The 25,730-nt window shown below is 40.9% G+C and overlaps 1 protein-coding gene and 1 long non-coding RNA gene across 5 annotated transcripts in view; one reads left to right on the top strand and one right to left on the bottom strand.

Annotated features, from left to right (window-relative positions):
• The window catches only part of LOC117508361, an 18,257-nt gene extending 6,329 nt beyond the window's left edge, over positions 1–11,928 (top strand). Inside the window, exons 2-3 of the long non-coding RNA XR_004560066.1 lie at positions 9,084–9,087; positions 11,631–11,928. This is a non-coding gene — a long non-coding RNA (uncharacterized LOC117508361). The remainder of the gene's footprint in view (positions 1–9,083; positions 9,088–11,630) is intronic.
• Positions 9,530–25,730, bottom strand: ccnl1a (cyclin L1a). 4 transcript variants are annotated; one of them, XM_034168106.1, is made up of 10 exons: positions 25,400–25,713; positions 20,781–20,855; positions 19,007–19,116; positions 16,754–16,874; positions 16,528–16,592; positions 12,997–13,096; positions 12,776–12,880; positions 12,058–12,311; positions 10,534–10,632; positions 9,530–10,419 (listed from the first exon to the last, which is right to left on the bottom strand). In XM_034168106.1, exons 1-10 carry the CDS (start codon positions 25,637–25,639, stop codon positions 9,984–9,986), a joined length of 1,605 nt encoding a protein of 534 aa, XP_034023997.1. In that variant the 5' UTR covers positions 25,640–25,713; the 3' UTR covers positions 9,530–9,983. The 4 variants fall into 4 exon arrangements, 3 of the variants coding, with proteins under 3 accessions (XP_034023997.1, XP_034023998.1, XP_034023999.1); XM_034168107.1 differs by lacking the exon at positions 25,400–25,713 and adding an exon at positions 18,596–18,635 and having other exon boundaries at positions 20,781–20,854; XR_004560065.1 differs by lacking the exons at positions 9,530–10,419; positions 10,534–10,632; positions 12,058–12,311 and adding an exon at positions 16,078–16,091 and having other exon boundaries at positions 12,863–12,880; positions 25,400–25,730.

The following is a 25,730-nucleotide window of genomic DNA, read 5'->3' as shown; positions in this document are numbered from 1 at the left end:
TGCAGAGAGATGTATAAGACCACAGCTCTGCCTCCTGGTCCCAACGCTAGACAGTCACAGTTTGGAGGATCCAAGAAAATTGGCCAGATTTCTAGAAATGAGAGCTGCTCCATCTAAAGTGGGATGGATGCCGTCTCTCCTAACAAGACCAGGTTTTCCCCAGAAGCTTTGCCAATTATCAATGAAGCCCACCTCATTTTTTGGACACCACTCAGACAGCCAGCAATTCAAGGAGAACATGCGGCTAAACATGTCACTCCTGGTCTGATTGGGGAGGGGCCCAGAGAAAACAACAGAGTCCGACATTGTTTTTGCAAAGTTACACACCGATTTAATGTTAATTTTAGTGACCTCCGATTGGCGTAACCGAGTGTCATTACTGCCGACGTGAATTACAGTCTTACCAAATTTACGCTTAGCCTTAGCCAGCAATTTCAAATTTCCTTCAATGTCGCCTGCTCTGGCCCCCGGAAGACAATTGACAATGGTTGCTGGTGTCGCTAACTTCACATTTCTCAAAACAGAGTCGCCAATAACCAGAGTTTGATCCTCGGCGAGTGTATCGTCGAGTGGGGAAAAACGGTTAGAGATGTGCACGGGTTGACGGTGTACACGGGGCTTCTGTTTAGGGCTACGCTTCCTCCTCACAGTCACCCAGTCAGCCTGCTTTCCCGACTGCCCGGGATCCGCCAGGGGGGAACTAACGGTGGCTAAGCCACCTTGGTCCGCACCGACTACAGGGGCCTGGTTAGCTGTAGAATTTTCCACGGTGCGGAGCCGAGTCTCCAATTCGCCCAGCCTGGCCTCCAAAGCTACGAATAAGCTGCACTTATTACAAGTACCGTTACTGCTAAAGGAGGCCGAGGAACAACTAAACATTTCACAACCAGAGCAGAAAAGTGCGGGAGAGACAGGAGAAGCCGCCATGCTAAATCGGCTAAAAGCTAGTAGCTACGCAACACGCAAAGTGAATAATGTGTAAATAATTTAGAGGTGATTCAGCAGAAGGAGTGCTTTAGTTAAGGCACCAGACAGGCCATGAAGCAGCACAAGTAACGCACGGCAACAGCGAACGCACGACAACGGTGCAAAAATAAAATAAAAATCCACTAGACAGGCTGTGGAGCAGCACAGGTTACGCACGACAACAGTGGTAGAAAATAAAATAAAAATCCACTAGACAGGCTGCGGAGCAGCACAGGTAACGCACGACAACGGTGGTAAAAAAAATAAAATAAAAATCCACTAGACAGGCCGTGGAACAGCACAGGTAACGCACGACATGCGTTATGTGCGCGTTGTGTATGTGTGCGTGTGCACACGCACGTGTGCATGTGTTCGCGTGTGTGCATGTGTAGGTGTGTGTATGCAGAGTCCAATGGTACAAAACGTATGGAACCAAATTGCACTCTACATGCAATGCAACACAAGTGGGTCGAATATTCCATGTCATGGATAATCCACTCAAGTGTTTTATATATATATATATATATATATATATATATATATATATATATATATATACATACATGTCATGTGTGTGTGTTGTTTGTGTGTGTGTGTGTGTGTATATACACTGAGGCAAACAGCTACTTGATCCATTGTTGATTTTGCAAGTTTTCCCACCTACAAAGAACAGATGATGGGTCGTGACTGGGTCTTCCAGCATGACAATGATCCGAAACACACAACCAGGGCAACTAAGGAGGGGCTCCGTAAGAAGCATTTCAAGGTCCTGAAGTGGCCTAGCCAGTTTCCAGACCTGAACTCAATAGAAAATCTTGGAGGGAGCATAAACTCAAAACTTGAAAGATCTCTAGAAGATATGTGTGAAGAAGTGGACCAAAATCCCTGCTGTAGTGTGCAAACTAGGTCAAGAACTACAGGAAACATCTGACCTCTGTAATTGCAAAGATTTCTGTACCAAATATTAAGGTCTGCTTTTGTATTGTATCAAATACTTATTTCATGCAATAAAATGCAAATTAATTATTTAAAAATCACACAATGTGATTTTCTGTGGGTGGTGACCAAGTGTTTAGTGCACTTTGTTTCAGTGCTTGGTTTCAAGTTCCTGGTTCAAATCCCATCCCTGCCAAATTTCTCCATGTAATGTGGAATTGTGTCAGGAAGGGCACCTGGTGTAAAACCTGTTGCCAGTTCAACATGCAGATCCACCGTGGATTTGCTGTGGTAACCCTGAGTGCAATTGAGGGAGCAGCCAAAGGGACTTACTTTTTTTACAATGTGATTTTATGAAATTTTTTTAGATTCTGTCTCTCACAGCCGTTACTACATAGTAAGTAAAGTGTGATGCTTGCTACCTGACCTGAGTACCACGTGAACTGTGAAAATAAGGGCTCCCGTGAGCAGGTCGTGATCTAATATACAAGGCTGACCGCGTGTGTACACTTTCAACCGAAGGGCCCCAGTGACCTCACCACTGGTGCCCCAGTCACCTTACCCAGTTTGGTGTCGATTGCTTAATTGCTGTGGCTGTGCATAGTGAACACACGCACGCATGGTCAGCTTTATAGATAATACGAGGTCTGTGAGAAAACTATCCGACCTTTTTATTTTTTTCAAAAACTATATGGATTTGAATCATGTGCGCTTGCATCAGACAAGCTTGAACCTTCGTGCACATGCGTGAGTTTTTTCACGCCTGTCGGTTGCGTCATTCGCCTGTGGGCAGGCTTTGAGTGAGCACTGTTCAACCCCCCTCGTCGGATTTTTATTGTCAGGGAAATGGCTGAGAGGCTGCCGCTTTGCTACATGAAAATTTATTCAGAAACTGTTAGAGACAGCCAGTTGGAAACCATTCGAAAGATTCAGATGGATTTCGGTGAAGATTCTGTTGGCGTCACACAGATTAAGGAGTGTTAAAACCTTTTTAAAGACGGCCCACAGCGGCGGAGGGCGCGCGGCGCACCGAGCGGCCATTGACAGGCTGGAACGACCAGATCATTTCTAAACTGAACGCTGTGTTGAGCCGGGACATCGTGTGACTACCACAGAAATGGCAAGCGAGCTGGACATAGCACTTTTGCGGCACAATCCACTGTTACAGGAGATTTTGTAATGAAAGACGTGTGGAGGATTTCGCGCGTCGACACGGAGCCGACGTGCTCAACAACAAAAAAATGCTCAACAAAAAAACCTCCGTGTTGGAAACCATTCGTAAGATTCAGACGGCTTTCGGTGGCTTTTCAGTCGAGTGAGTATCCAAGAAATTGTTTAACAGCTGGGCATGTTCCAACTTGTCCTGTGAGACTTCCAACACGGAGGTGTTGTTTGTCCAGCGGCATGAGCAGCTGCGTCCCGACGTGCGAATCCGTCCGCACGTCTTTCATTACAAAATCTCCTTTAACAGTGGAATGTGCCGATAAAGTGCTGATCCCGACCTCTTTTGAAACTTCTCTGCTAGTCACACGACGTCCTGCATCAACAGAGCCTTAAATTTGGAAGTGATCTGCTCGTTCCAGCCTGTTGATGGCCACTCGGGGCGCAGTGCGCCCTCCGCCGCCGTGGGCCGTTTTTAATCCAGTTTTAATGGTTCTTAATCCGTGTGATACCGATAGAACCTTCACCGAAATCCATCTGAATCTTCCAAATGGTTTCCATCTGGCTGTCTGGCAGAGTTTCTGAAAAAATTTTCATGGAACAAAGCGGCAGTCGCTCCACCATTCCTAAACAATAAAAATCTTACGAGGGGGCTGGACCGGTGCTCACTCAAAGCCTGCCCACAGGCGAATCACGCAACCGACAAGCGTGAAAAAACTTGTGTCTGATGCAAGCGCACATGATTCAAATCCATATAGTTTTTGAAAAAAATAAAAAGGTCGGATACTTTTCTAACAGACCTCGTATATATATATATATATATATATATAAAATTTCAAAGTAGTAGAATCTGGTTATTATGTGCAAAAACTGTCTTTAAGATGTCTTCGAAAGTGGACCTTTAAGGGGTTGGGGGGAGCTTTTGGGGGGTGTATTACTTATTTAAAGAGAAGCAGTAGGTTCATATATTTTTTTTAAAACACGCTGCTGTGTGTAGATATCACCAGTAGACACTGGCTGCTTCTGCTCCACCACACAGACAAAAGCGAGACGATGTGCAATTGTTTTTAGTGAATCAAATTTAAGAAAAAGCCTTCATTGGGCTGATTCTTATCTGATTCAATCAGAGTTTTGATCAACAGAGCAGACGGAGGATTTATCAATGTGGCTTGAGGAAATCAGTGCAGAAAAACTGCCCTTCACAGCCCCACACAAGGCTGTTTGGGTTAAAAGTGTGCTGTAAAAAGCGTAACTGTATGAGTACTGATATAGAGGAGGGTTTTCTTTCACCAAAACAAATCTAGGCTTGCATCTCAGATGTACCTTCCGGCAAATTGTAGCTGAACTTTCAGGTCTTCTTTTTAGTAAACCCTCCTCTATACCACATTAGCATGAAGCTGTATAATTGGGGGCACAAAAAGCAAAACATACACTGTACACAATTTCTCCAATCACAGCCACAGAAGCCTGTAACTTCTTTTGGGTTGTCTTGGTGGCTTTCCTCACTCTTCTTGCAGTCACTCAGTTTTTGAGAACTGTCTACTCCACACAGATTTACCATAGAGTGACATCCTGTTTGCACTTTTTCATAATTGACGTAAAGATCAAGACATATTCAGTGACTTGGAAATGTTCACGTGTCCATCCCCTGACTTGTCTGAAGAAAACTGGCAATTAAACTGATTATTTACAGCTATTTTACCAAAGGGGCTGATTACTTACGTAACCAATCATCTTGGATTTTCTATTTTTATTTATATCAAGTAAGTTGTAAGATTTACTTTCAGTTTGAGTTTAAGGAAGATAATTTAAAAAATTTTTATGTTGAGAAGCCTGATTTACTTGGTTTTTGAAATGCCATAAATTAAAATGCGTAAAATACCAAGGGGCTGAATACTTTTACAAGCCACTGTATATAAGCCAGTTCAGAGAGCACTGGTTTGTGAGGTACTACAATGGATAGAAATCTGAGAGGAGTTCGTGTGAGAGGTGGTTGAAATGGTCAGCGAAGACAAAGAACAGTAATAGCTGATGTTAAAGCTACTGTGTTCGACCATGTTCTTGTCCACGGTGTGAGCATGAGGGAGGCCGGACAAATGGTCCAACCAAACATCAGTAGATTCACTGTGTCCACCAGAATCCCAAGATTTAGAGAACAGGGGACTACCTTTTCTGGCATTATCTAAATGTTGACAGGAATTACAGTATGACTGTACCTCAGTATACTGTAAGTAAATACCGTATTTTCTGGATTATAGAGCGCACCTCAGTATAAGCCGCACCCACAAAGTTTAAAAAAAAAAAAATGGAAATGTACATATATAAGCCTTACCGGGCTAAAAGCCGCTGATATCTACTGAACTGATTACGTAGTTTAACTGAACATAACTGAACTGATTACTGTCCAAACGGTGATTTTAGCATAAAAGTGCTGATCAAACAGAACAGAAAAATTACTGATTGGTTTATTCATCGTCCTCCTCCACACTGAAACCACTGAAGTCATCTTCTTCAGTGTCGGAGTTGAACAGCCTCAGAAGAGCTTCGTCACATACCTTTTCTGTGTCGATATCAGTGTTGCTCTCCGTGTCACTGTCATCCCAGGGTGAAGCTGGCTCTGAAGCTGTGGTGCCGTCTTCACGCAGCAGTCCAGCCTTTCGGAACCCATTGGTGATGGTAGATTCCTTCACGCTGCTCCACACTGTTAGGATCCACTGACAGACATCAGAAAATGATGCCCTTCGCATGCGGCCAGTTTTTGTGAAGGATTTATCGCCGCAAGTCATCCAAGCCTCCCATTCACCACGGAGTGCTGCTTTAAACGCTCGATTCACACTGATGTCCAGGGGTTGTAAAAACTTTGTTGTACCTCCAGGAATCACAGCAGGAATCGAGTTGGTTCTCTTGATGACTGCTTTCACTGAATCTGTGATATGGGCCCTCATACTGTCCAAAACAAGCAGCGCTTTTTTCCGGTGAAAAAATCCTCCTGGGCTCTTTCCGTAGCACTCCGTTAACCAGTCCTTCATTAGACTTTCTAGCATCCATCCTTTCTGGTTGACTTTAACCACAATGTCCTTCGGGAGTTGGTCTTTCGGCAGAGTTTTGCACTTAAAAATTACCATCGGGGGAAGCTTCTTTCCAGATGCGGTGCAGCCCAGGACACAGGTGAAATGTGTCCTCTCGTGTCCAGTGGTTTTCACCATAATGGATGATGCATCTGTCTTGTTTACAGTCCTGGTCAGAGGCAGATCAAATGTCAATGGCACTTCATCCATATTTATAATGTTGTCTGGTCCTATGGCGTTCTCCGCGATCTTTGCTTCAACAAACTGTCGGAAATTTGCAACTTTTTCCTGGTAGTCCGGGGGGAGTTGCTGACAGAGAGTTGTCCGCGCCCTGATGGACAGGCTCTTTCTTCTCATGAATCTGAAACACCAGGACGGTCCTCCGTTAAAATCGTCAATATTCATTTCGCGGGCGATTGATTTGGCTTTCAGCCGGATTTGCACACTGGATACACCTCGGCCACCTGCTCTCTGAGTGTTAACCCAGTCCTCAAGAACATTTTCAAGTTCAGGCCACCTGCTTTTATGTCCTCTGAAAGCCTTTCTAGTCTTTTGGCATTGAATGAGTTCTTCCCGCTGCCGTCTCCAGCGCCGAACCATAGATTCATTCACGCCAAGCTTATGTGCAGCAGCTCTATTTCCTTCCTTTACTGCCAGATCGATGGCCTTCAACTTAAATGTGGCATCATATGAACTACTTCGTGTGGTTTCCATGATGAGGGAGTGTGGGTTTGAAAAAAAAAACCTTCGTCGTGCCTGCTGCTTGCATGTGCTAAATGAAAATTAGCGCTTTCTTCTTTGATTTCCAACTTTGACTTCCCACCTCTCGTTTTTTTTTTTTTTTACTTTCTGCTAAAGCGCCCCCTGGCGGGTGAAGAAAAAACCACAGAAAAGCCGCACCTCAATATAAGCCGCATGTTTCAAAGTGTGGGAAAAAAGTAGCGGTTTATAGTCCGGAAAATACGGTACATTTCAGTACATCACTGTACCAATGTACTGTAGTATTGTAATGGAGGGTTAGTCTGTTTTTGGCCTAGTATTCCATGCATATGTTTGTACTTTATTTTTACGTAGGCCTACTGTATACAAGTGCTAAATACATAGGTTTTTGTTTTGCAACATGCATTTAACCTACAGTGCGCAATAAACATTTATTTCTACAGCTTCATGTCCTCAACATTGTATTTTCTATTTTTCTGTGTAGTTTAGAGACTGCTCAGTAGTCTCAGGCACAATTTGACAAGTTGTTTTGAGCACAGATTGAACTGTTTTGTGGTGAAAGTTTCATTTTGCAAGAAGAGTCTGGGGTTTGTGAGTGTAACTTGAAAATTGGGTACATACTCCTCACAGTTTAGAGAAAAGGAGAGCAGCTTTTGAGAAATGTGTCTTAGCAATTGAGGAAAAACTAAGACCAGCACTTTCTGTTGAACCTTTCCTGATTGGCTTCAAACTGAATTAACATTTATGGATCAACACAAAGGTTAGATGGGGCAGCAGAGACAAGAATTAAGCATTTAAAATATAACATTCCCCACTGCTGCACTTTTGAAACTAACTGACTGAAACTTCAACATACAACCCCTGGCAAAAATTACGGAATCACCGGCCTCGGAGGATGTTCATTCAGTTAATTTTGTAGGAAAAAAAAAAAAAGATCACAGACATGACACAAAACTAAAGTCATTTCAAATGGCAACTTTCTGGCTTTAAGAAACACTATAAGAAATCAGGGAAAAAAATAATTGTGGCAGTTAGTAATGGTTACTTTTTTAGACCAAGCAGAGGGAAAAAAAATATGGACTCACTCAATTCTGAGGAATAAATTGTGGAATCACCCTGTAAATTTTCATCCCCAAAACTAACACATGCATCAAATCAGATCTGTTTGTTAGTCTGCATCTAAAAAGGAGTGATCACACCTTGGAGAGCTGTTGCACCAAGTGGACTGACATGAATCATGGCTCCAACACGAGAGATGTCAATTGAAACAAAGGAGAGGATTATCAAACTCTTAAAAGAGGGTAAATCTTCACACAATGTTGCAAAAGATGTTGGTTGTTCACAGTCAGCTGTGTCTAAACTCTGGACCACAAACATGGGAAGGTTGTTAAAGGCAAACATACTGGTAGACCAAGGAAGACATCAAAGCGTCAAGACAGAAAACTTAAAGCAATATGTCTCAAAAATGCACAACAAATGAGGAATGAATGGGAGGAAACTGGAGTCAGCGTCTGTGACCGAACTGTAAGAAATCGCCTAAAGGAAGTGGGATTTACATACAGAAAAGCTAAACAAAAGCCATCATTAATACCTAAACAGAAAAAAACAAGGTTACAATGGGCTAAGGAAAAGCAGTCGTGGACTGTGGATGACTGGATGAAAGTCATATTCAGTGATGAATCTCGAATCTGCATTGGGCAAGGTGATGATGCTGGAACTTTTGTTTGGTGCCGTTCCAATGAGATTTATAAAGATGACTGCCTGAAGAGAACATGTAAATTTCCACAATCATTGATGATATGGGGCTGCATGTCAGGTAAAGGCACTGGGGAGATGGCTGTCATTACATCAATAAATGCACAAATTTACGTTGATATTTTGGACACTTTTATCCCGTTAATTGAAAGGATGTTTGGGGATGATGGAATCATTTTTCAAGATGATAATGCATCTTGCCATAGAGCCAAAACTGTGAAAACATTCCTTGCAAAGACACATAGGGTCAATGTCATGGCCTGCAAATAGTCCGGATCTTAATCCAATTGAAAATCTTTGGTGGAAGTTGAAGAAAATGGTCCATGACAAGGCTCCAACCTGCAAAGCTGATCTGGCAACAGCATTCAGAGAAAGTTGGAGCCAGATTGATGAAGAGTACTGTTTGTCACTCATTTAAGTCCATGCCTGAGACTGCAAGCTGTTATAAAAGCCAGAGGTGGTGCAACAAAATACTAGTGATGTGTTGGAGCGTTCTTTTGTTTTTCATGATTCCATTTTTTCCTCAGAATTGAGTGATTCTATTTTTTTCCTCTCTGCTTGGTCTAAAAAAGTAACCGTTACTGACTGCCACAATTATTTTTCCTGATTTCTTATAGGCAGAAAGTTGCCATTTGAAATGACTTTAGTTTTGTGTCATGTCTGATCTGCTTTTTTTCTACAAAATTAAACAACTGAATGAACATCCTCCGAGGCCGGTGATTCCGTAATTTTTGCCAGGGGTCATAAACCAACACTTGAGGAAATTGTAACAATTGCAATATAGTAGTTTGGCGCCCTCCTGTGGCACAGGGCTTTGTGACCAAGTTTTCAGCCTCCTCGATACTCCTAGTATGTTCTAACTCTGAGCTTCATTATTTTGATGAATCCCTTCAACTGAAAGAAGCACCAGTTCAGAAACACACTTCAGTGACATAACTGTTTTATTACAGAATACAAATGAAACACATGCAGACTAAAAACCAGTGTAACAAATAGACAACCTTAAAATATTTTGGAATTAAGTCTGCATCCCCTTCTGTACCAAAAACAAAAACAAAAAAAGTCCATAACCAGGTTGTTTTGTTTTAAACTGTACAAAACACAGCTTTAATTGGGATATTTTTCCAAAACAAAATACACTCACCTGTCAGTCACTTCATGTGCAAACATCACATTTCCTGAAGTTCTTTCAACACATCCACTGAGCAGTTTGCTTTTATAAATCAAAGCATTCATAATGTCAGTGGCTCTAAACCAGTCTTCACACAGTAAGTTAGGTTCTCCAACTGCACATGTAAAACCAAAACCAAAGGTCAGGCTGCACCAGAGGCTTTTCTGTAGAGGGGGAAAAAAGAAAGGAGGGAACAGTTGTATACGTCAGCGTCGGTGACGACTATGTCCTGAGTGCCCGCTACTGCTGTGGTGTTTGCTCTTGTGGCTCCGCTCCCGCTCCCTATCATAGGAGCGAGACCTCTCCCTGTCTCTCCTGTCTCCTCGGTGATGAGCACCGCGCTCATGTTTGTGTTTCTTTGAGGCAAGGTCAGCGCTACGGTCTCTGTCTCTTTCCCGCTCTCTGTCCCTTTCAGCTTTGAAAGGACTATGAGAACGTGACCGCTTCCTTTTATGTCCAGAGCCGCTGTTGCTGTGGCGTCCACTGGTCTTAGAGTCACTGTTACTGTGGTGGCTGGTCTTTGACTTGAGGTGGGGCAGAAGAGGCGACGGTGGATGTCGCCGAGGTGACGGGCTGCGACTGTGGGAGCGTGAACGTGAGCGAGAACTGTAGGTCCCCGAGCGACTGCGCCTACTGTTGTAACTACACAAACACAAAGAAATATCAAGTGATTCTAAGTAAATTCAGCTCATCCTGTCAGTTTTAAGATTTGCATTTAAGTAAGACAAACATGAGATTAAGTGAAACAAATCTTACTGTCTGCGAGGGGAACGGGACCTAGATCGAGAATGTGTTCTAGAACGAGAGCCACTGCCACTTCTACTGTTCCTACCAGTCTTAACTTCCTTCCTCATCCTGATGGAGGGCAAACACGCAAACACACACACACAAAATTAGAGAGGAAACTTAGCAGGACCCTCCAATTAACAGAAAGTTGATGCTTAAAATGGATACAGCAGATTTTACACACAGTTCCAAAAAAGTGCCACAAAATCATTTGACTAATTCTGGAACAGCTAATCTGAATTCTTTTTTGTCCCTCTCAGACATCAAGATATATGTGAGGAATTTCTACTGAAGTCGGATACTGATCCAATGAGAATGCCGCTTACAATGGAGCAAAAAGGGGAACTGGTGGAATTCTACTTTGAGACCAAATCGATCGTGCAAACCCACTAACATCATCAATGTCATTCTGCAGTTAGGAAAGCTCCAGAGAGAAAGACAATATGGAGGACTGTAAAGAAGTTTCAAAATGATAGAACTGTTCACAATGTGAAGGGAGAGCTGGCCAAACCAGAGGAGTGATACACATATTGAGCACATCATGTGAATGCCAAAACTTACAAACTGAGGCGAAATTAGGAGTGAACACCAGAGATAAAATTAACCGATATATATATATATATATATATATATATATATATATATATATATATATATATATATATATATATATATATATATATATATATATATATATATATATATATATATATATATATGCAGAATCCGTTCAGATTGAGGGAATCCGGTTACAGTTCACGAGGTTGTGAAATTTGTAAGAAACCACCAGTAAGAACAAATGCAATGGGTTTTTGTGTGTCTGTGATTGGGGTGAAGAAATGGAATGAATGTCTGACAGAGATTAGAATGTGTGGTACTTTAGTTTTTTTCACGATATTATTTAAAAAGATTATAAAGTATTACAGTGAAGAAAATATGATTTGAATTATAGGTATTGTTTAATTATGGACAAATATATATGCATGTGTGTGGACATGTATGTATGTATCATGCGTTTGTGTGAGTATGAATACGGGAGTGTCTGCGTAGTGATATGTGTTTACGAGTCTGAGGGAATATAATTGTTAGATTTGTGGTATAAGGGGTGGGTGTGATAAGCTCTGCTTCAACCCACTCCCTTTCGGACACATGGGGTTTGTTTTTTTGGTTAATATTATTGTTATATTGGTTGGTTTGTTTTTGTTAAGTTGTTATATTGTTAACACGCTTGCCGAATAAATAAACTCATTCATTTTTCATTGCCGGATTTACAATGATCTCATAAATGGCCCAGAAAAAAAAAAACTCTGAAATCCGTGGATCCGCAGAAAATTCTCATCTATGATGAATACATATTTTTGATTACAGAAGATGCAAAAGGCATCATTATCATTAGCTGTCTGGTAAATCAGCAGTTTTAGTTCACAGTGAGCTTCAAACAACACAGTAAGACCATCACTGGGACATCCTTAAATTCTCATGTGTGCTGCTCACCCGTTGTGTGGACTCTTGGTGACTGGGGCCCGGTTGTCTGGCTCCTTCTTAACTGGTTTTAAGGTCTGGGGGTTTGGGGACTTCTCCTCCACTTTCACCACGCTTGGTGAGGAGGGTTTAGAAGCAGGGCTGAAGCCACCCAGTCCAGACATGGCAGGCGTTCCATCAGGGTTCAACCCTTTAGCCTTCAGCTTCGCTTCTGCCAGATACACCTTCCTCCTCTCCACCTCTTTCTCCAGCTGTTCATAGTTTGGCTGGAAAATAAATTGAACAGGCGGGATTATCACATCATGTTGCCACTAGCCTTGTTCCCACATTTCTATATTTCAATGGTCTGTAGGAGCCACAGGAGCAGGAGTGAGCATGAAGGGTCAAGACAGTTCAACTTTCTATTGATCATCTCAGCAGGTAATATCCAAGATGAGGACTAAATTGAAGAGAGCTCATCAGTTAAGAAAAGAAAACCACACATGCTAAAGCCACTGGATGATTAACCTCTTGCCTGCCACTTTAATACCAGGAGACCCATGAGATTTAACATAAAATAACCTCTACAACTGTTAACCTTAGTAATTCCACTAGTCATGGTACATATGTGTACTAGCAACAAAGTACAAATCTCAAAATTCCTACTAACAATAATATTCACCCTGATCCAGCTTGCTGCTGACAAATTTTTTTTTTTCAAATACTTTTTTTGTACTGTACCTAATCTTACCTTTTTGCGGGTGTACAGCCTCAGCGTGGTGATACAGATGTCTTTGATCTCATCTTCAGTGGCTTCAAACAGCAGGTACCAATGAGGTTTGTTTGGCAACAGGATCTGAGAGCGAGCGAGAGAGAAAACACCTCTTAAAATCCTTGAGATGATTGTGATGTGATATTAACAACCCTTAACAGCACAAGTAGCAAAACCAGGCTGGTTTGAGTCATTCTCACCTGCAGAGCTCGGGCAGCAAGGTATATACAGGCGCAGGCGATGGTCTCAGGCTTGAACCGCACAAAAACATTTGTTCTCAAGCAGTCGTTCATGTAGTTCCTATGAGGGCAAGGGTTGGGGCAGAAAAAAAAAAAGGGGAAAAACAAAAACATAGCATTTTCTCTACACAAAGAAATCACATTTTAAAAAACATCCACCTAGCAAAGACAAAGTGCAGGTAAATCTCTCCAAACAGTATCAACTCAATGTTAGGGATACATGACCAGGTCTAATGTTAAATTATCTGATCATGACTACAATTGGAGGACTGGTTTAATTTTCTCCTTGTGATTGAGCTAAAGACTATCTAGCAGTACTTAAAACTTTTGTTCAAACAGATTTTTAAACAATACAAAAATGTGATCAGTTTGCTCTGACAAGTTTAACTTTGTCCATTTCTCTCTGGGGCGTCCACAGAAGTGTTGAATGTCACAGGGACTTATGAAAACTCCAGAATGTGCGAATCCCCTGGAGCTCTGCCAAAAACATACCATACTATGACCTCCAAGACTTGATTTGAATGATCAAGGCAGTGTCTCATGCTTTGTGACAGGGACAGCATGCAGATGCACAACATGGACCTGAAGATCAGGTGCCACTTTTCAAAACGTTAGATATGCAGAAACGGGGACTCACAGCATGTATGTTTGTTAGCATGAGAGAGGCAGCATCGTACCAAACAAAGCCAATGATGTCCACAATCCATAGTTGACTTTAACATCTATGTTTAGTGTTAGACACCTTAACTTTCTTATTGATGGGAGATAACTGAACCATGCTTTATAGCACACCTCCACAAAGTCATGATTTGCTAGTATGGCTTATAATGATGAGGCAGTACTACATTAGTACCTGCACAATTTGACACGTGTTACAATGTTGTCCATGACAGTGTTTCATGGGGTAAAGAACGAATTCAGGCATGACAATATGTACATTGCTTGCACCGACATCAGATGAACAAGTACACTGGCCGAGATGAGTTCGAACAATGTAGAAATTTATTTGGGGGACGGGGGAATTGCCCCATATGTTATCTCAGTCAGGTGTACTCAGCCAATCAGCAGCTGGAAAACACCCCACTTACTGGGAATAAGGTGCGAGTGTGACAGGAAGAGCTGAAAACATGCAGAGGAGGTGCCCACGAGGAGCAAATTTGGGTCCTAATCTACAGAGTAAATAGTACAGGTTAAGTATGCAACCATGGATTTCAAGAAGTTTAAACCTAAATGGTATATGGCCACCAATTGAGTGGATTTTCGGATATAGTTCAATATCTGATTTCCTTTACTACATTTTGCAGCATGGAGACAACACAGCAAGCTGGTTTGCACAAACATTATGTAATATTTTCAAAATGCAAACCAAAAAAAAAAAAAAAGACCATTGTGAAATAGTATTTCATTCGGTGATTGACTGCCCCTGCTGTGTTGTCATATTGCAATAACCCATTGTAATAAAGAGCTCGTGAGAATTGTAATTACGTACGTTAGTTTTTTTTTTATCTAATACTGCTGTAACCTCATTTTATGTTTAACAAGCCAGCTCTAGCTCAATCCGTGTACTGTGCCATGTACATTAGTATTTGGTAATGATTTCTGACAACTGAAAGTCTGCGCACATCATTTAGTGTTATAAATAATACTCAGGCACATAATTTTAAGTTTCTTTTTTTTTTATTAAGTTCTTTATCATCATTACCCCAGATAAAAGATGGCTTCTTTCTGTTTATTATTTTTAATTGAACAATCCAAGGCAGCCAAAGTAGCAAAGGTTGTTCTGGTTAACTTACATAATGACCATTCGCTGTGTGGAAAAACCTCCATCAGTGGTCTACCCATGCTTTTAACATGCATGGATCTTACATACATGCATTTTTTTAAAGACATGCTTCTGCTACAGACTAGCTGTATTTCAAAAAATAAATAAATAAAAAATCGAAAGTAAACTGTGCAAAACCCATGCAAAAAGCCACTGGGTGTCAAAGGGATGTGGCCTTAGGACACGTGCAGCACACAGATAAACACATGACAGACATGATGATATAGCCCCCAAAATCCATTAAATAATCACAACTCCCACCCATAATTATTATTAGCTACAACTTGGAAAATAAATCCAAGGCTGGTTAACTTCCTACGCTGGCCAAAATTCTACCACTTAAGTCGCCCATCAATTATCCTCGTCCAAAGAGGGATAGTGAAACAGGTGCCATTCAAGTCTTCAGCTGCACCAATCAAGTAGGACTTGCTACAACAGATGTACTAATCTTGAATGAGTTCCACAGGTTTTTCCAGGTTAGACGACAGCTCCGACCGACCACTTACTGAAATGTACCTCACACTTTGATCTTAAATTCCACATAATTGAGAATCTACAAATTGCTCCCTTTTAATCATTCCAAACATCTAACATTTGGGCACAGGTAATTATTGAAAACCTGTTCCACACGTGGACTACGCCTGGTCGAGACTTCCCCACCACCTGCTGTACAATGTGACAGTTTACTGTGAATGGGCCCTGTCAGGTTAATACACAATGCATGAACACTGGGTTCTGACTGCTTTGTGGATGAGACAGGTCCTTGGAGGTAAAACCTGAGAACTGGATCAGCCTGTAAGACAGACATGTCTGGACACCACATCAGTTGGGGACAAGACACAGTATACTATAGTATATTTTTTTAAACAGCTAACTAGTTAAAATATTACTCTGGTCTGGCTAAAATTACTTTAAACTACAGGCAAGGAAATTAGAAAAAAAAAACAAAAAAAAAACTTTAGAACACATTTGTACCTACTTGTAGAATCAAGTATTACAACTTAAACTTTGGTAGCAAGACCAAAACAATACAAATCCTTTTTGGACACCCAAGAGAAAACAAGATGAGGTTGGCTGTTGAGAAAGGTTCACCCTCCCCCTTCAGTGAATCTCAGCATTGGGATTGGCTGTCTGGAGAAGGGCAGCCAGCCAATGGGGGGAGCTTCCTGAGGTCATGTGGTTGAAGAAGGCAGAGTTCAGAGGTTCTGTATGTGACTTACCAGCACGGACTACCCTTTAATCAAAGAGTAGAGAAAAAGGACAAAGTTAAACAAGTCCTCTGAGCACCAAAAACCAAACAAACTTCACAAAAAAGCCATGTAAGGGCAGACAAGAGAGTGAGACACAAAAACGGTTGGCAAATTAAAACAAAACAAAAAAAGTCCTTTAGGGAGATAAGTGGAAGTGGATAGGATGGGGTGAAGTGGTAATGTTGCAGTCAGACTTGGGTAAAGTGGCCACTGAATGTCTTTCAAACTGCTGAAAACACATGAGAGGCACTTGAATGCCACTTATCCAAGTCTAAGCAGATACATCAAGTGCTCTTCAGGCAAGTCAACCTTTTGAAATTTTTCAGTGTCATCTTTAGCCCAGGTCTGGTGGCACTTCTTGCAGACATGACACAGGTTGCTGCTGTTCAGTGTTCAGTAGAAAAAGAAAAAGAAACTTACCAGGCAGTCTGGACCAATGTTACATTCTTGTCACACTCCAGGACTTGAATATATATAACAATAATCTGAAATGACAAAATGGTTGTGTGTTAGACAACATGGAAAAATGGCCTTGAGCACTTGAATTTCCAAGTTCAGGAGTTCTGAGAAGTGAAAATGTTAATTCAAAGCTGCTTCCTGTGTTGTCGCAGCTGTGTGGTGAGACAAATGAGAAGAGAAAACTCACCTTGTGCGGATGCTTGACATGCACACAGAATCCCAGCTCCTTCAGGACCCGCCGCTCAGCTTTGATGACTTGGTTTTTGGTATTTATGTAATTCTGATCAAGTATCAATGAACTTGGAGTCCTAGTTTATAAGGAAAAAATAAAAAATAATGTCCCCCCCTCCTTTTCTAAATGAAAAGATATATATAAAATTGAAATAAATGAAAGTGCTCTTCTTTTCTCCTGTACTACTGCTTCAACTTTCCATTTCAACCAACTCAAACCAAGAGGTTTAATTGCATGTTTGACAGTTTGCTGGGCTTTGTGGACTCCTGTGGTTACAGCGGAAGATCACCCAAATGGCTTCACAATGGCCAACCTTCAACTCAAATCAAAAAGGTAATTCAGCAGCAGCATCCAAAAAATCATTAACTTTCAATTGTGATGACTGCTATACTTTGAAGAATGGAGCAACTCAACCAGACACAGAAGACAAAATAACTGTTCTGTATGACAAACATTATCCCTGTAACTCCCAAATGTCCAAGCTTTAAAAACAAAAAATCTTCAATATAATTAAGTTATAGCAATCAGGACATTCTTAGCAATTAGCAAGACAAGCATAGAATTAATGACTCAGTCACTGCGCAAATGAGTGGGACTGAAAAGTTTCCTTAACTTTAAAAACAACTGCATATTCAACTGTGAAATTTTGTATCTGGTTGATAAAGACGTGGACCAGCGAGCCTATTTTGGGACACGTTGGCATCTTACATGCACAATGACTATAACAGACAGGCTTATGAAGGTTCTTGTGAAACCTTGTTGCTTAATCATAGGGTGCTGGTGGTCACTAAAATAGCTGCTGCTTTTGAGGGAGTACTACAGCAAAAATGCCAGATAGCCATACAGGGCCTGAGGTCATAGTTCATTAGACGCATATAAACAAAAAGAAACTTGTGAAAACAGTCCTACTTAAAATATTTAAAAAAAAAAACAAAAAAAAAAAAAACTGCAACATGGTCCAAAACAGGTAGAGTTCCTGGTCCTCACCTGTATGCATCAGAATCCAAAATGCCAGAGCTGAATATGCAGCAGGTTTTAATTCTGTTGACCCACTAACTGAATCTATTATGCTGATGCTTGCCCTGGTCATGTGTCTATACTTTCTGACCCATCATTTTCAGACTACAAACTCACCAACAGCCAGTTTCCAACACAACAAATTACAACTCAAAGTGGCATTTACTATTGTAGAACCAACAATGAACTCAAAAAAATTCTCAAAAATTTTACAAACTATAAAATATTATGCTACAAACCATAGACTAAAAACACCTGACTGTCAATTTCCAATCAAAGAGCAGAAATCCTTTGTTGCTATAAACACGTTGCAATAATTTATGCATTCACTTTGCTGCCTTGATTCAAACAAGCAACCATACATCCAGTGTTTACAGGTGCTGCCCCATCACCGCCAACTAATTAAGACAGCAGACAAGCTATCAGTCATTAGAACTTTAACAAAGTGATATTTCTACAGAATCTATGCATACACATGGTGAATGAAGTTCCGCTCTCAAAAGCACGTGCACACACAAAAAAGTCATAGCAGTCAAATGAAAAAACTATATTACCCAACAGTCCACAGATTGACAGATACCTAAAGTTTAAGACTGAACCACAGGAGTCCTCAAGGTGCCCTGTGGGCCAAGGACCTTTGGCCAACCTGTCATCCCCGATTCCAGTGACCCGCAGTGATCAGACCACGGGCGTCTCCCACAGGAAGGGGGTGGGTGGGTCTGAGGGAGGAGAGACCCCCTCGCACCATGGTTGTCATGCCGACTGCTTCATCTTACGTACCATTCCACATCACCCAGGCTTTGGTAAATGTAGCTGGTCGCTGTTAGTTGGTTGCAAGGGAAAAAAGAAGCCAAGTTAATGCCAAGGTCTACAGTACAGAAATCAGCAGATTTCTATGAAGACAAAGGCACATACTAATTAAGCAGCTGTGCCTGCTCTGACAATGCTTACAATGTTCTACCATTTTAGATGCATGTCTGTTCTCACGTCAATTTCAGTAAATTCTCAAACTCAGATGTAGAAAGTTACACTTTTGAAACTACCAGTGAAGCAGAAACTGAAAAGTTTTAAATGGTTTAGAGTACAAGGATAAAAAGAGCAGTTTCACATCAAAAACAGAGCATGAAAATCAAAATCATTGTATCATAGCATTTCTTAGAAACACAAAACAGATTAAGCACAAACACTTACTTTTTGCCTCTGAGCTGCCGGAGATGGTGGAAAACATTGATGACATCTCTAATTCGCCGGGGCGCTTCTTCAATTTTGGAGGCCAACGTAACACAAGCCATAGCAACAATCTGAAAAACAAAATCAAACAAAACATTGGCAGGAACCCTTCAAAGACAGACACACACAGAATGACACCAAGTCATCCCGGCCTTGCACTTATATTATCAGAGCGGTAAACTATCAAAGTCGATCTGTAAAAGAAAGCAGAAATCCCCAATAAACTAAGTTTTCAATAATAAAAGGGAATGAGTGCGCCATAGAAATTTGATGGTGGTTGTATTTGTTGGTGACAACAAATACAGCTGCGCCAGATTTGTGCTAGGGATGCACCGATCCACATTTTTTCACTTCCAATCCCTGAATTTCCCTGATTGAATCTGCTGATACAGATACTATTCAGATACCAGAGCTCTATTTGTTTTATTATTATTATTATTGTTGATTTTATGAGGATATTTTGCGTCCCCGCTTATACAGCTTCATGATGAAGTGGTAAATGGGGGATTTTCTTTATTTAAAAAAAAAAAAAAAAAAAAAAAAAAAAAAAAATCAGCTACAATTTGCCAGAAAGTGCATCCAAGATGCATGCCTTGATTTGATGTTTTGGTGAAAGAATTAAGTACTTGCACTTATTGTTGGGTTGGCTGAAGTTTCATCTCTTGAACATCAGATGCCACACCCACCCCAAGAACATGTACAGTTTTAAAGACAGAGCACATTTCCAAAATGCAACAAGGAACCACCAATAACGAAAAAGTACTTAATTTACTCATATTTGGAGTCAGTCTGGGTAAAATGTCGTACCCTTCCGGTCAGCTGTCTTTCTGTCCCCCGGCAAAAATAAATAAAACCTCGTGTTTCTTAATGTGGTGCTTTCATTAAGTTAACTGTATGTCATGACAGAGCTGCAGGTTCTATCAGAAATTTCTGATCTGTGAATTATGTTGGTATCAGGCTGACTTGTGAGCTGTTTTTTTTTTTTTTTTTTTTTTTTTTTTAAATCAGCTGCTAGTTATTCCTTCCCCAATCAGTGTCTAAAACACTATACACAGAGAAGCAACCCCACCCCAAATATAATTATGTAATGAATTATAGTCAAAATATAGAACTTCAGAGTTATACACATAAACCAACTGTGTAAGGTTTGTAGCTAGCTGTATAGAGTTTGTTTGTAGGCATACAGCTCGGCCATAACCTTAAAACTGGAATTCAGTCTGTTTTCAAAACAGGACATTAGGGCTCAATTAAAAATTCTGAGACTAAAATAAGCCCCCCCCAATGGGAATAAAACATTCAAAGAAAACTTAAACATGCTTATTTGTTACTGGGAAGTTCCATTGTTTTTCCTATATAGCAGCCTGTTATCAAGAAACTGACTTGGCTACTGCCAAATGGATTTCTGTCAAGGTTGTAGCTAATATTATTTTGACTACCTGTACATTCCAATATACTGAATCTACACTGACATAACTAAGAAACTTTTCACTTTTAATTTTTTTTTTTTGTTTTAAAATGTATTCAACATTACACAATTAACAGTTTGTTGTCCATTTTAAATCAGCTGTTGATTGTTTAATTTGATCAAGTTCCCACACTGAAGAAAAGAGACACTATGTTGGGCAGCTGAAAACATTGGTTCTTTATATGGACAATATGGCAGCCCCGACCATCATGCTATTTTTATGCTAACACCACCAGTCAAGCAACAATCTTGACAAGTCTATTGACTTACCTCAAAACTATGTTTGACGAAAGATTTGGAGTAAAAGAACCGGTGAAAGAGCACCTGCCCTGTTGCCATCGCCACCTGTGAAGAAAAAGTGTTACTTTTAAACTAGGCATTTTCCAATATGCATTCCTGACTGTACTTCTGTCATATCATGCACTTATTGCAAGGCAGCTGCATGTTTTCATTTCTGCAGCTATGTTAACAGAAGACACCTCACAGCACCTGCATGAGTGAAGGACCCCCAGACACGTCTTACACTACAGCTACGCTACCCCTCTAGAGAACAGAGCTGCTGTCGCAGACCGACCCCCCCAAGTCAGTCCGCCTGTCTCCACTGAGCATGCGTCATTTGGGACCACGACTGCTTGTCTGAGTCTGACTCTCTTCACCCAAAGTGATCAAAGGGAATAACGTGATCCTCTCCCTCCCAACTCTTCTGTACTTTGCTATATGGTGGAACTGATAATACCGATGTTCAAGTTGTGCACATATCATTCATTACAGAACCTACTGTGGACAAACTGTATCTGGATGAATTACTGACCAATTCCCATTTAAGTCAAAATGGGAGCCTTGCTACTGTCAAGACATGAAGTTGACTGGAGTGCAGTTTTAAGCTGAAACGAGGTGATAATCCATGAACCGCGGCTAACGGCGCATGCACAGTGACAACAGGGCGGACCGATTTTTAGGGGGGGACCACTCGGTCGACAACACCGGTCCCGCACCTATTTTTACGCCACACATTTTGACACCATACCAACAACACTGGGGTTTCGATAACTGGGGAAGTGTTGCAGATATAAAACATATTTAAAATCATCTTGGTGACTGAAGAAGGATAAGGATCAAGCTTTGATAACGTCTTATTTCTTTTGTGGTGTACAGTAACTCCACGGGAGCACCTCCAATTTTGTTGTAACTTCCCACGCCCCTGTACAATGAGAAAGACTATCCCATTCTTTGCAGGACTATGGTAGGATTACCTCAATAATGAACAGGACAACCCAAACAGTCTGGATTTTTGTGAATTACCAGGCCTTAAATAAAAACTAGACCAGTGTTTTCAACCTCTGCCTAGACATTTTCCATCCATCTGTGCTCTGCCAGAAGCTGCATTAGTTCATTCATGTGTGCAGCAAATAAAGTACAAACACCTGAATGAGCGACTGCAACTTGTGGCACAGCAGCAAGACAGGAAATGTGCAAGTTGGGTGGTGGCTGAGAACCAGGTTTGAGAACCACTGCTATGGACAGATAATTAGCCTCAGCATTCTCTGCAAGAGTACATGCCTGGCAGCAAAAAAACAGGTTCTAATATGGCATTGGTTCCTCTACTACTTACTCTGGTAAACGTAAAAGTGTTACTGAAATGCTTAGTATTACTTTTAAATGATGTATTTATGCCTGATGTCCTTCAAGTAACAACAAAATCTTTTTAATTGTCATAATTTGTAACAAAACATTATAAAGCAATACAAAATATTAATAGCATTTGAAGTAATCCCCCCCCCCCGAAAACCCTCAGAGACTGTAGCCTATAGACTGTACTTAACAAGCACATATTTTTGATTTGTACCAAACAGCTGCCCTAAGGTCCTCATCAATACTTGGATGAGTGACCACTTAGGAACACCTGGGTGTGTTTCTCCACTTAAGACTGGAGTTGCGTTAGGATGGGCATCTTGCATGAAGTTTGTGCTAAATTCCAATGCAGATGTATTCTGGCTTCGCTGTGGTGACCCTAAACAGAAAACGGAGGCAGGCAAAAGGTATTTTTGGTTCGTACCAAGTATCCTTTGATTGTATCTCTACGTCACAATGTTATTTACACCTTAAACGTTAAAACAAGTAGTCAAATTACTGTTTGCATGCAGTTTTTCCTTTAACACAATGTTTATTACAAGACTTTTTGTACAATTTGTCGCTAAGTTTTTTTTCTTATGCGAAATTGTGCAAATTTTGTGACTTATTATCTACATATGCAAAGACAGCTTCTCTGATTTCATATTTTTAGATGTTAATACTTTCTGCTGTATTTTACTCGTGTTTTTACTTCTATCTGGTAGGAAACCGGACAGAGTGGTTCAGTGAAGTTAGCCCAATGAGAACTCGCCCCAGGTGAAGTCATCCCATTGTAGTAATGTAGTATTTCAAGTCTGACGTATTCATGTAATAAATTATTTATACACACTAGTGGTATAATACACTGTTCTTACTCAAGTTTTGTTAAGTAAGATGTTTTAAGGAAGAGGAATGTACCAATTGTCCACTGATGTCAGAAACAGGGAGCACTCTGCAGTTCTATACATCACACTGGCAGGTCCCTAACTTTAAATGAGTCATTCTAATTATTTAAAAAAGTATGCAGGGCTGTGAAATGAAAATTGTGAAATCCGAGGAAAATTTGCAGGGGGTCTGGGGGGGGGGGGGGGGGGGGGGGTGGGTGCACAGCATCCAGGAGCTGGGGTCTAGGGCCCTGTGGGGCCCCAGAATAAAATTTTTATCTAATGATACTTTTTCAGCAACTCCTGGAAGAACAAATCTCAAAATTAGTGCATATTTAAATGATCTTACATTCAACCTTTTATTTGACCTGTCAATGATGATGTTGAAATAACAGAATATGACGTGGAAGTAGGACCTGGAATGATTTTCCTTTTAAATGTAAACCAAATTATGCATTACCTCAGAACAATTAAACTGCATGAAATTTATGAAGACTGAAAAGACTGTTAGAGCATTTCAAAAACCACAGCTAAAGCTTTATGAATATTTGGAAAATCATGGTAAAATATCAATAACATATCTTATAGTAAAAAGTCACTTATATTCTTGTGTAAATTCATGTAGCCTAAATCCATTCAAAGCCACAATGCCTTTTTTTTTTTTTACAATGAAAGAAAGTCTAGATTAGTGAAAAAAAGTCACATAATCTTGTCTAAAATCCTGTTTGAACAGCAGAATGTTTATTTCCCAAGGAGAGGAAAATTCTTACCATGTTTCCTGAGAGGGCACAGTTCACTTTTCCCATTTCTTTTTATCTTTCAGGTGTGTTGATGAAGCCAGCGACGATTCCACGGATTCTTGTCCTTATAAGACTTTTTCCAAACCATCTTTCTCACCATCTTCTTTCTGTGCGACGTCGGTCCGTGACACAGACATGCTGCATAAATCTTCTTTTAAAAACCTGAAAGCTCTAAAAGTTTGGGATGTCCACATGCTAAGCTTAGCTTATGCGCCGTACAGGAGCCACACAGCATGGCCGCAGCAACCAACCAGTCCTGCTTTACAACAACTGTCGTAATAGCTACACTTTGAGTGGCATTTTTCCTCCGCGAAACTCCGCAGATCCGAGGAAACTGATTTGTATCTGTAACACACAGATCCGTGTCCATAGACTTATAAAACTTACACGATGTCGTAAAAAAAAGAGACCACTTTGCGATAAGCATTTTAAAAACTCAGTGATGTTCATGATTAAAGAGTACATCAATAAGCACCCCACCCCCCTCCCCATGGTGAAATCCGCAGAATCCCGCGGATCCACTGAGTTTTCACAGCCCTGAGTATGCATGATACCTGGAGTGGGGTGACTTCACCTACAGCAAGTTCACAGTGGGGTAACTTCACTCGCTACCGATAGAGTTGTGGAGAAAATAAGACACCCGTAGGCACCATCTTGAGCTCTGGAAAACACTGACCAACATTTTTCAGTTTCCCGATTTTTTTTTAAATCACTCAATTATTTTCACGATTGTTTGTGAAAATAGTTTTTACAGCCCTAACTGACAAAACACTAAAGCATTAGAAATATATCCACCATTTGATTCCAAGTCCCACATCTGACAACTGAATATGCTGAAGTAATGATTGTGAACTCCAAGTAGAGTAACACACTTGTGCAAAAACTAAATTGAAAATACAATTTATTTTAATTGTTATCACAGATTTAGGCTTGAAAATGCTACATCACAAAACTCAAAAAAGGCCTGTGATCCATTCATTTCTGTGGCTTGATTGAGCACCACACTTTACTTTTCATTTCCAGGAGGAATTTCTCGACGCCACGTTCATTTTGTCAGTACAATATGACGTCACCGCGAGTGCGGAAAACGACATGACGTCAACAATGCGATTACGTAACGTAATCCAATTTTAACAAACTTACAAGTTCTATAGGTTCCCGTAAATACAAATGATTACATACGACTTGAGTTCAACCGATTTAGTAACTCGTGTGATATAAAACATAAAACTCATATGAAAGCTGAGTTGGTGACGTCAAACAGAATACTGCCGTTTTAAGCTCAAGTAATCGCGTGCGCTGCCGAATATACAACTATTTTAACATTTAGAATGTTAAAAGAACACGGGCTGGAGTTGTGCAGACTGGCCATTAAGAAAGGCCTCGACTCTTATAAAGCCCGAGTTAATCTTTCACAATACATCGACGCCATTTTAACTTCACCACGCCGACATTTGAGAGCTAACAGCTAACAACTAGGCCGCGGAGCCGTCAAAGCGCAAGAAAAGCGCAAAATTAAAAACCCAGTGGGCTTTTCACACATATAAACAGTTCAGTATTAGCTTGAGTCTTTCTAATACTGCTAAATGCTAACCTGTGGTAGACGTAGTAGAATGCCGGCAGACTGGATTAGCTCACAGCCGAGAATGCGAAGGTCGGTTTCCGTGTTAAGGTCGAGGCCGTCGAGCATCGATGGCGTTGGAGAAAGCCTTTCTTCTGGTATAAGGGAGTTATCGATGGTCAGGTACACCTCCGAATAAACCTTATCGCCGATGAGAATGCCATCATTATTTGTGGATGTGTTGGAAGATACGGAACGAGGGGCGGCTGCCATTTTCTCCCGTCAAACAACCTCGACGAAACACAAACGAAGGCGGAAAAAGCGTCGCCGACAAAGCGCGTGACGTCACCAAAGCGCCACAACG

Source organism: Thalassophryne amazonica, chromosome 4, assembly GCF_902500255.1.
Source record: "Thalassophryne amazonica chromosome 4, fThaAma1.1, whole genome shotgun sequence".
Taxonomy (NCBI): Eukaryota; Metazoa; Chordata; class Actinopteri; order Batrachoidiformes; family Batrachoididae; genus Thalassophryne; species Thalassophryne amazonica.
The sequence above is the reverse complement of the archived record's forward strand: the minus strand, read 5'-3'. Positions and strand labels throughout refer to the sequence as shown.